This window comes from Dysidea avara, chromosome 2 (assembly GCF_963678975.1).
Source record: "Dysidea avara chromosome 2, odDysAvar1.4, whole genome shotgun sequence".
In the NCBI taxonomy this organism is placed as follows: Eukaryota; Metazoa; Porifera; class Demospongiae; order Dictyoceratida; family Dysideidae; genus Dysidea; species Dysidea avara.
In genome coordinates this window covers 33,161,882-33,174,056 of record NC_089273.1, presented here as the reverse complement: position 1 = coordinate 33,174,056, position 12,175 = coordinate 33,161,882, and the positions used below count along the sequence as shown (strand labels likewise).

The 12,175-nt window shown below is 38.0% G+C and overlaps 1 protein-coding gene across 5 annotated transcripts in view; it reads left to right on the top strand.

Moving 5' to 3' along the window:
• The window catches only part of LOC136247103 (protein NLRC5-like), an 81,618-nt gene extending 69,753 nt beyond the window's left edge, over positions 1 to 11,865 (top strand). For all 5 annotated transcript variants that reach the window (XR_010697085.1, XR_010697086.1, XR_010697088.1 and 2 more), the window contains one exon: positions 11,661 to 11,865. Coding sequence is in view for 1 of the 5 variants with exons in the window: in XM_066038721.1 (XP_065894793.1) it covers positions 11,661 to 11,687 (27 nt within the window). In the remaining 4 variants the exon portion in view is untranslated. The remainder of the gene's footprint in view (positions 1 to 11,660) is intronic.
• Positions 11,866 to 12,175: the final 310 nt, after the last annotated feature.

The following is a 12,175-nucleotide window of genomic DNA, read 5'->3' as shown; positions in this document are numbered from 1 at the left end:
TGTTTATTAGTTGTGTTGCAATAAACTGGGATTCTCTTGACTGCTGGCGTGTTATCCTGGCTCATAATCAACAATCTTCAAAGTTTCCTTGGTGCACCTTGCCAGGCACAACCCCCATTTCATTGCATGTTAATTGTGGTTTCCAGTACCATCATGCATCATTCGACCCTTTCATAGCCCCACCTTTTCCTTGCCTTTTCGATATGTGAACACAAATTAATGTGCTCATCATCCCTAAGCCATAAGGCTACAAGGAGAACCCTTTGAGGTGGAGGCTTCTACTTACCTCTTGTGACTGTTGGTTGGAATAGCATTTGTCTGACTCCGCCCTTGTGAGGCCTTCAATAGACTACTGTCAATCAAAGACTCACATTTTCTTAAGCAAATCTTTGTTGGTGTTTCTTTGCATTCTTCTCTACTCAGTTCCTTGTTATCAGGCAGATTGACTATTCCCTATTGCACATGGTAGCATCCTCCTCTTGTTGCTATCACTCTTCTACTCTACTGTCTCACTGAAGAAACTAGTTTGCACTTCTGCACTAATTATTCTGTGCATGTTTTATTGTTCTGCATATGTGATGCCAGCTAGCCTGCCACCATGCAATCTCTGTGACACTTAAGTCTAAGATTGGCCAGCTAACCTGTGTCTAACCTCATTCCACACAATGGGTGTGGCTCAAGTGTACACCCACATCTGTGAGACATTATGCGGCCTCACATGCAGTGGCATATCAAGGGGTGGGCCTAAGTGGGCCTGTGCCTTACCAAAGAATTCAAGTGCCCTACCAAAGAATTTTGGTATGTGAGATCAAGATAATCTAATAGGGTAACCAATCAATCACTCTAATAAAGCAGTCACTGTATTCAGAGCAGAAGTGTAGCAAACTATGCAGTTATCAGTGTTGAGCAAGTTACTTTGTAAAAGTAACTAGTTCCATATTACATATTACTTGCAACTGAACTATTTAGTTACAGCTACATATTACCCATAAAATAAAGTAACTATAACAATATTACATATTATTACTTTGTGTCCACAGCTTTAAGCTGTCATGTGTGAAACTACCACCTTGTCACGTGACATGATTGCGTTGTAAGACAAAGTGAAAATCTTGCTCATAAGTAAGAAGCTGATGAATAAGCTTCATTTGGTAGGCTTCGTTACTTCGTTGTGGCTAGGCGTTACTCAGAGGATAACTAACGAGATTAGTAACTTTGTTACTTGTAGTAATAATATTATGTAATATTAGACTTGCTACAGTAACTATATTACTTAGGTAACGTGTTACATTTGTAAGTAAAATAACTTGAGTTATATAACGCATTACTTATGTAATGCGTTACTCCCAACACTGGCAGTTATATATAAATAAGTTCTTCATCAGTGATAGTTGGTGAAGGGCTGTGATTGTGAGCAGGCAGTTGCTCTTGGCCCTAACAAGGCAAAGAGTCTAGATACGCCACTACTCTTATATATATATATCTAATCCAAAACAGCCAAGCTGTAAAAAAAAGTGTGTGGCCCTCAAAAAGGCTATGGTGAAAAAAGAAGTGAAATCCAAGGTGGTGGCCAAAAAATGGCTGTGATGGTAGGTTAATGGTAAAAATTTTAATAACGACAATTCAGGTGAATTTTTGTGCCGCTTGGTCTTGGTCTTTTTGTATTTGTATACCCCAAAGCCAGCCTATGGCCGGCTTTGGGACTTTTTAACCTATCTTTTTTTCTTTACCACAGGAAGAAGAAAAGATGAAGTAGATGTACTTTAAATATTTCTGATTTTATCAGTAAATGTACAAATTGTATATATAATACATATATTTATCACAGAACTCTCCATGTTGGTTTCTTTGTAACTTAACACTCTACAAGGTGACTTCTTCTAGATGGTCTCTCTACAGGGTGAATTGTTTGTAGTTGAACGATCTACAAGGTAACTTCTTTTAGCTGATCTCTCTACAGGATGATTTGTTTGTAACTGAATTCTGTACAGGTGATTTGTTTGCAGCTGAGCTCTTTACAGAATGGTTTCTTTGTAGCTGAACTCTCTACAAGGTAACTTTTCTAGCTGATGTCTCTACAAGGTCACTAGTTTATAGCTGAACTCTCTACATGGTGGTTTCTTTGTAACTGAACTTTCTACAAGGTGATTTCCTCTAGCTGATCTTTCTACAGGGTTATTTGTTTGTAGCTGAACTCTCTCTACAAGGTAACTTCTTCTAGCTGATCTCTCTACAGGGAGATTCGTTTGTAGCTGAACTCTCTACAGGTGATTTGTTTGAAGCTGAACTCTCTAATGATGGTTTCTTTGTAGCTGAACTCTCTATAAGATGACTTCTTCTAGCTGATTTTTCTACAGGATAATTTGTTTGAAGCTGAACTCTCTACAAGGAAACTTCTTCTAGCTGATCTCTCTACAGGGAGATTTGTTTGTAGCTGAACTCTCTACAGGTGATTTGTTTGAAGCTGAACTCTCTAAATGATGGTTTCTTTTTAGCTGAACTCTCTACAAGGTGACTTCTTCTAGCTGATTTTTCTACAGGGTAATTTGTTTGAAGCTGAACTATCTACAAGGAAACTTCTTCTAGCTGATCTCTCTACAGGGAGATTTGTTTGTAGCTGAACTCTCTACAGGTGATTTGTTTGCAGCTGAACTCTCTACATGATGGTTTCTTTGTAGCTGAACTCTCTACAAGGTAACTTCTTCTATTGATCTCTCTACCGGGCGATTTGTTTATAGCTGAACTCTCTACATGGTGGTTTCTTTGTAGCTGAACTCTACAAGGTGATTTTTTCTAGCTGAACTATCTCTTTCCATAGCTGCATGAACTCCCTACATGGTAACTTCTTCTAGCTGATCTCTCTACAGGGTGATTTGTGTGTAGCTGATCTCTATACAGGTTTCTTGTTTCTAGCTGATCTCTGGAATTCTCTTCAGGATGACTGCTCTATTAGGATGACTGCTCTATTAGAGTATCTCGATCTCGCTGCACCAAGTTGGATTTCGTGTTATAACTCCGTGACTTTAAGTCTGATTTTTCTACACCATTGATGAGCCTTTTTAAGATGATTACTCCATCTGTACAACGATTTTCAAAGCATTACCCCAAGCGGTTTATCTGGTAGGCGTGGCAAGCAGTCGTTTTTTTATTAGCTAATCTCGATAGCGTAATTGTTACACACTGTTGGTTTTTTCGTTGTATCTTCCTGGTTTTTACCTCGATTTCTTACAAACCACAAAAGGTTTGAGGTTCAATAGTTAACCTATTCACCCACCGATTTTCAGCTTCTTCCCATACGCGGTTTACCCTGTAGGCGTGACAACATATTGGTGTTATTTTTCGTGAATAATCGCTCATAACTCTTTACCTGTTTATTGTATTCCAGCCAAAGTTGGTACCGAGATGCGCCTTAATACCCCCCTTCTGTGTGCCAAATATCCAGAGTTGCAGGCAATCGGATATGGCGTTCGCGTTTTATAGCAGTTTTTGTAAGTGTGCGACAAGAGGAAGAAAATAAGAAAAAAAAACGAAGAAACTAAGCCAATATTTGAAGTCGTATATCTCGGGAACGCCTGACGCAATTTCGCTCAAATTTGGAATGTAGAGTGCTGAAGTTGGAGGGCATGTCCACAGCAAAAATCGTCTTGTTTCATCAAGGAAGCACAGCGCTACGGAGGTGAGAAAATTGCGTTTTCTTTCTTCCTGTCAACTCACGGGTGTTACGCGCCGGCTTCTTGGGCCGCACGACACACTACCGTGTGTCTTGATATATATATCTAATCCAAAACAGCCAAGCTGTAAAAAAAAAGAGTGCGGCCCCCGAAAAAGGCTATGGTGAAAAAAGATGTGAAATCCAAGGTGGCGGCCAAGAAATGGCTGTGATGGTAGGTTAATGGTAAAAATTTTAATAACAACAATTCAGGTGAATTTTGGTGCCGCTTGGTCTTGGCACAAAATTCACCTGAATTGTCGTTATTAAAATTTTTACCAGTAACCTACCATCACAGCCATTTCTTGGCTGCCACCTTGGATTTCACATCTTTTTTCACCATAGCCTTTTTGAGGGCTGCACTCTTTTTTTACAGCTTGGCTGTTTTGGATTAGATTTCACTTCTTTCTGTATTTGTATACCCCAAAGCCGGCCTATGGCCGGCTTTGAGGTTTTTTTAACCTATCTTTTTTTCTTTACCACAGGAAGAAGAAAAAGATGAAACAAAATAATGTTGAATATTTTTAATATTTCTGATTTTATCAGTAAAAGTACATTTTATATATGTAATACATATATTTATTACAGAACTCTCCATGGTGATTTCTTTGTAACTGAACACTCTCCAAGGTAACTTCTTCTAGCTGATCTCTCTACAGGGTGATTTGTTTGTAACTGAACTCTCTACAAGGAAACCTCTTCTAATTGAGCTCTGTACAGGGTGAATTGTTTGTAGCTGAACTATCTACAAGGTAACTTCTTCTAGCTGATCTCTCTACAGGGTGATTTGTTTGTAGCTGAATTCTGTATAGGTGATTTGTTTGCAGCTGAGCTCTTACAGAATGGTTTCTTTGTAGCTGAACTCTCTACAAGGTAACTTCTTCTAGCTGATGTATCTAAAGGGTCACTAGTTTGTAGCTGAATTCTCTACATGGTGGTTTCTTTGTAACTGAATTATCTACAAGGTGACTTCTAGCTGATCTTTCTACAGGGTAATTTGTTTGTAACTGAACTCTCTACAAGAAAACTTCTTCTAACTGATCTCTGAACAGGATGAATTGTTTGTAGCTGAACTCTCTACAAGGTAACTTCTTCCAGCTGATGTCTCTACAAGGTCACTAGTTTGTAGCTGAACTCTCTACATGGTGGTTTCTTTGTAACTGAACTCCCTACAAGGTGACTTCTTCTAGCTGATCTCTCTACAGGGAGATTTGTTTGTAGCTGAACTCTCTACATGATGGTTTCTTTGTAGCTGAACTCTCTACAAGGTAACTTCTTCTAGCTGATCTCTCTACAGGACGATTTGTTTGTAGCTGAACTCTTTACATGATGGTTTCTTTGTAGTTGAACTCTCTACAAGGTGATTTCTTCTATAGCTGATTATCTACAGGGTGACTTGTTTGTAGCTGAACTCTCTACATGATGGTTTCTTTGTAGCTGAACTCTCTACAAGGTGATTTCTTCTATAGCTGATTATCTACAGGGTGACTTGTTTGTAGCTGAACTCTCTACATGATGGTTTCTTTGTAGCTGAACTCTCTACAAGGTAACTTCTTCTAGCTAATCTCTCTACAGGGAAATTTGTTTGTAGCTGAACTCTCAACTAGGTGATTTCTTCTAGCTGATCTTTCTACAGGGTGATTTGTTTGTATCTGCACTCTCTACAAGGAAACTTCTTCTAGCTAATCTCTCTACAGGGAGATTTGTTTGTAGTTGAACTCTCTACAGGTGATTTGTTTGTGGCTGAATTCTCTACATGATGGTTTCTTTGTAGCTGAACTCTCTACAAGGTACCTTCTTCTAGCTGATCTCTCTACAGGGCGATTTGTTTGTAGCTGAACTCTCTGCATGGTGGTTTCTTTGTAGCTGATCTCTACAAGGTGATTTCTTCTAGCTTAACTATCTCTTTCCATAGTTGAACTCCCTACAAGGTAACTTCTTCTAGCTGATCTCTCTACAGGGTGAATTGTTTGTAGCTGAACTCTCTACAGGGTGATTTGTTTGTAGCTGATCTCTATACAGGTTACTTGATTCTAACTGATCTCTTGAATTCTGGTCAGGGTGACTGCTCTATTAGGATGACTGGATGACTGCTCTATTAGGATGACTGCTCTATTAGAGTATCTCGATCTCGCACTTGCTACACCAAGTTGGATTTCGTGTTATAACTTCGTGGCTTTAAGTCTGATTCTTCTACACCATTGAAGAGCCTTTCTAAGATGATTACTCCATCTGTACAGCGAATTTCAAAGCATTACCCCAAGCGGTTTATCTGGTAGGCGTGGCAAGTAGTCGTTTTTTTTAGCTAATCTCGGTTGCGTAATTGTTACACACTGTTGGTTTTTTGCGTTGTATCTTCCTGGTTTTTAGCTCGATTTCTTTCAAACCACAAAAGATTTTAGGTTCAATAGTTAACCTATTCACCCACCGATTTTCAGCTTCTTTCCATACGCGGTTTACCCTGTAGGCGTGACAACATATTGGTGTTATTGTTCGTGAGTAATCGCTCATAAGTCTTTGCCTGTTTATGGTATTCCAGCCAACGTTGGTACAGAGATGCGTCTTTATACCCCCTTCTGCGTGCCAAATTTCAAGGCAATCGGATAAGGCGTTCGCGTGTTAGCTTTTTTTGTAAGTGTGCGAAAAGAGGAAGAAAAATAAGAAAAAAATCCGAAGAAACTAAGCCAATTGTTGAAGTCGCATATCTCGGGAATGCCTGAAGCGATTTCGCTCAAATTTGGAATGTGGAGTACTGAAGTTGGAGGGAGTGTCCACAGCAAAAATCGTGTTGTTTCATCATGGAAGCACAGAGCTACGGAGGTGCGAAAATTGCGTTTTCTTTCTTCCTGTAAATATACTCACGGGCGTTGCGCGCCGGCTTCTTGGGCCGCACGACACACTACCGTGTGTCTTGATATGTGTGAGGCTGTATATACAGCCTGTTATCAAGAGTGTTCCAGCACCTACTCGTAAGTACCTGATCAACACCCAAGTGGCAAAATCAGTTTGATAGGCATGACTATTCATACTGAATTTTGTGTGGGCGGGCAAATGTTTATGTGAAAAGCGTAGTGTATCCCTTAGCTATTATGTCCCCTTTAGACATGAATGAAAATAAAAGGGCTGCCTTGAACATAGGCTTTTCAGTATGAAACACAGAGGCTTTTACTTGATATAGTGTGAAACACTTCAAAAACATATTATGCCCTACATTGATTTTCCTAATCTTTTTGCCCTACACAAATCCAGATTACATTATGTAAAAATGATGTAATATAGTGCCTCGCCTTCTTGTTAAACCTAAAGCTGATTTCACTGTAGAATTGATTACTTTAGTTGCAAAATGGATGCAAGAATCAACTTTATAGCTGAAATTGAATGTAGTTAGGTATAGAAGCTATGCTTAGAATGGTCTTTTAAAAGTACCAATAAAAAATGTTAGTAAAAACTGTATAGTTAGCTATGTAGCTAGCATGTAGCAAAAAAATTTGAAGGTGTTTACCACCCCTAGCACCCATATAAATTCACTTAAGCATAGCATCAAGGCACACTGTTACAGTGTTTCATGCAGCCCATACCACAACATGAGTATATTGATAGGAAGAATTATAAATGTAATTTTCACACATATGTAATTCCGTGATCTCTTATCCCATTGTAACTCAATTTACAGTAGAGATGCCTGCCTGATAGGGGAGCTCACATACCAAAGTTTAAGAAAATCACACCAGTCATGTTTGAAATACATGCAACCAAAATCGGTTGTGTTTCTTTGTTTTTCTTCCTTTTTTTGCACATTTTGCAAAAACTTATAAACATAAACGCGATGTCCGATCACAATGAAATTTTGCACATCTAAAGGGGGTCCAAATACAAATTCTATCATGAAGTTTGGTGCAAACCCACTGAAAATTTTAGGACATAAAATAGATTTGTTGTCATGCCTACAGGGTATACCACTGCATGGAATGAATTGAAAATTCTTAAGGTACATTAAATATCATATGAGTTCCTATTGGTGGTTTGAAAGGAATCGAAAAGAAGATCATAGAGATATAAAGCAAAAGCAAATGTGTGTAACAATTATGAGATTGAGTTTTGTGAATAAAAACATAAGTTGTTTCCCTTAGACAAACCACTTAAGGAAATGAGTTGAAAATCAGTGTGTAGATGGATTATTCATCATAGATAAGTCAGTTAGTAGTGCAGAAGAATCTGATTAGAAACCAATGAGTTACTGTATGATGCAAAATCCAACTATGTGTAAAAAGAGTGTGATTAGGATACAATACTCCAATAGTACAGTCACCATTTAGAGCAATTATGTACTCTATTAGAGCATTCAGCTATGCAACAAGTCACTCTGTAGAGAGTTATGTTATTCAACAAGTTTCCCTATAGAGAGTTTAGCAACAAACAGTCAACCGGTGGAAAGTTCATCAACAAAAAGTCACCATAAGAGAGTACAGATACCAAACAATTACCCTATAGAGAGTTAAGCTACAAGTAAGTCACTGTATAGAGGTTCAGCTACAAACAATTCTCTGCATGGAGAGTCCAGCTACAGTACAAAGAAGTAACCAGAGTTTAGCTACAAAGAAGTCACCCTATAGCGTTCTAGTGTAAATAAGTCACCCAGTAGAGAATTCAGATACAAACAAATCACCCTGTGTAGAGATGAGTCACCCTGTGAAGAGCTCTGCTACAATCAAACTACCCTGTGGAAGATTTCAGCAAAAAACAAGTCACTTTGTGGAGAGTTCAGCTACAAGTAACTCTAAACATACAGTGGAGGTCTCAGCTACAAACAACTCACCCTGTAGTGACTTCAGCTAACTCATCCATTCAAATAAGCAACCATTGAGTTACAAACAAGTCACCTAGTAGAGAGTTCAGCTACAAAAGTCGCCGTGTTCAGATTTCAACTACAAACAAATACTCAGCAGAGAGTTCAGCTACAAGCAAATTACCAAGTAGAGAGTTCAGCTACAAACAAATTACCAAATAGATGGTTCAGCTACAAACAAGTCACCTTGTGGAGAATTCAGCAACAGACAAGTCACCTGTAGGGAGTTCAGCTACAAAAGTAGTTTAGCTACAAACAAGTTACCCTGTAAAATGATCAGCTGCAAACAAGTCACACTGTAGAGAGCTCAGCTACAAACAAATCATCCTGTGCAACAAGCACATCACACAGCAGATAATTTAGTTGCAAACATGTCACCTGTAGACAGTGCAACTACAAACAAGTCACCCGGTAGAGAGTTCAGTGGTGAAATTTTAAGTTACACTGTAACAGTTCAGCTACACACAAATCACCCAGTGAAAAGTTCAGCTACCAACATGTCGCCTGGTCAGGGCCGCCCACAGGGGGGGGGGGGGGGGGGGGGGGAGCAACTGGGGCATTTTGCCCCCGGGCCGCAGCCTGAAAGGGGCCCTTGAATACCTGTTTAAAAGATCGATATACTCTAATAGAGCAGTCAGACCTAAATACTCTAATAGAGCAGTCACAGTTTTCTTCAGATTGTTCAGAGAAGCAGTGTAGTAAGCTTATAGATAAGGAGATATGGTTGGTGAGGGGTAGGTATTGGTCATTGTTAGCAGGTCATGACCTTTTTTTTTCTTTTGGTCTTCAACTTACAGCTTGGGTAAAGTTGTGATTCAGAATGGAAACCTCCTTGCTTCTGGGGCCCCACTTTAACTCTTTTGCCCTGGGCCCCTTAATTTCTCTGGGTGGCCCTGCGCCTGGTAGAGAAGTTAGCTACATCCAACCCATTAGAGAGTTCAGATTAAAACAATCTGAAGTTCAGCTACCATCACCCTGTAGAGATTTCAGCTGCAAACAAATCACCTTGTGGAGAGTTCATCTACAAAAAAATCTCCCAGGAAAGAGTTCAGCTACAAACAAACACTCTGTAGAGAGTTCAGCTACAAAAAATCCACCAAGTAGAAAATTCAGCTACAAACCTGTAGAGAGTTCAGCTACAAGCAAATCATCCAGTAGAGAGTTCAGCTATGAAAAGGTCACCGTCTAATAGATAGTTCAGCTAAAAACAAATCACGCAATAGAGAGTTCAGCAAAAAAGTTACCTAGTAGAGATTTCAGCTATATACAAATAGATCATCCCGTGGAGAGTTCAGTTACAAACAGTCACCCTGTAAAGCATTTGATTATACATATAAGTCATACAGTAGAGACTAAAAGACTTAAGGTAAAACGAGTCACTCACTAGAGATTTCTGCTACTAAAAAAGGTCACACTGTAGAGAATTCAGTTACAAAAAAAATCACCTATTAGAGCGTTCAGATACAAACAATTCACCCATGATGAATTGTGTAGCAGAACTCTCCACAGAGTGACTTGTGTGTAGCTGAACTCTCTACAAGGCGACTTGTTTTGCAGCTGAACCCTCTACTGTAGAAAGTTCAGTTACAAACAATTTACCTAGTAGAGAATTCAAGTACAAACAAATCACCTGGTGGAGAATTTAGCTACAAAAGGGTCACCCAATAGAGAGTTCAGCTACTAGAAAAATTATGGGGCAAGATACAGCTGGAAGAAGGTAAGGCAGCTGGTTTGTATTAGTCATCTCACAAAAGTAATTTATAAAGTATGCAACTGTAACTAATGCACATTACTTTGACTGTAGTAACCATCTGCGTGTAATACTGCATTTACCCATACCTCATCATGCACTGGCTTGATTTGGCATGACCTATCTCAGTTATCACCACTGTATAGGTACCCACTGGACTGAAATGGGCCAGCCCTTACAAATCTCCATCTCCATGCTAGTGTGAGTTGGCTTTGTTTGGTTTTCTATATTCAGTATTTTCACAAGATATTACATCAAAGTAAAGCTTAAATGAATAAAAGAAAAATGGAACAACTTAACATTTAATTGTAGGAAGACCATGCGATTACTTAAGGGTATCGACCACATAGCATAATGATGGCTGGTATAAGCCATTAACCATCCCTCGAACACAACCATGCTAAAATGCGCCACTGTCTTTTTTCCAATAAACAGGTTCCTATACATTATGACATACATTGTAGCTAGTGCTTTAAACACATGCCAATCAACATGATATTGTGGCTTCAGTATAATAATACCTAGCAATCCCTATGTGCATTCTGGTTGCAAGGAAGAGCATTCATCAGACAAATGTTGTAAAATCCATTGTAATTACAAGACTGATCAAACAAAAGTTCATCATTCACAGAAATGCAAAGTTTGTTATGTACACAATTGGATTGTTATAATTATACTGCATGGTTTCCAGAATTTCTGAAGCTGCCTTATTGACTTGACACTTTTCTTTACAAAAGTAGCTTGCTATACTGTAGCTATTATTGTTGTTCAAATCAACTTCAGCAGTGAAGGAAATATTGCCACTTCATATAAATGATTGAAGTATATATTGTAAAGGAAAGTTAAAGATCATCACATGATCAATACTTTTAGAGGCACTTGCTATGTTCAACTTACTAGTGAGATATTATTGTGATGATTGCAGAAAATAACAAATAACATTGCTTTATATATAACTGCATAAATTTGTTATAAGGTATTGTAAAATAATAAAGTTTCATCAATGTTAAGCAAATGCTGCACGTGTTCCTCTAGATATTGGCCACTACTATGTGGATGGAATATAACTACATAGCTACATATAACTATAATTATATATTATCATAGTTCAATATTGTGCACATGTAAAATGGATAAGTTAATTGTTTAGTTTTTAAGTCTTTCATGAAACATTGTCACTATATGGGACCTCCATGCCCCTTCATCTTAGACTATAGTACCTTACAACTTGAACGCTTATAAAATTCCTAGAACCATGTACAGTATGTGTTAAAATCTTATACATACAGTATTATTTTGCTATTCAAATATAACTATACTGTACTTATTTTGCTGATTTATTCTTCACTCTACAGAGACAAATGCGTCTGCTACCAAAATGATAAAAAGCAAAATACGTAGATGAATACAAACTCAATTATATATATATATATATATTCACACACACATGCACATTATGTATTTAGCTGTACAAAATCATATATCATATTTTTTATATTATCATCTATAGCGGTTGAATTATTATGCAACACATTATATTGATTGTATTGATTAGCTCTATATTTTCACTGATTGTTATCATTAGTATTAGTGTTATTGATGTTACATCATAACATTATAGTAGTATGTCTATATTTTTGGATAATACTGATAGTAGACTTAGAAAAGGATGGTGTATCTACGTGCAAGTAAAAGCGTTGTATTGCAGTGTTAAAAGTGCTAATGTAGCTATAGTCTGAAGGTTTTATACTACTAAATATGTGGACTTTAAAATTGACATAATTATATAATACTGTTACAGGATGTTACAGCTGCACATACTAAATGTAACAGACCTATAGAATTACAGTAGTGATGAACACCACTTTTG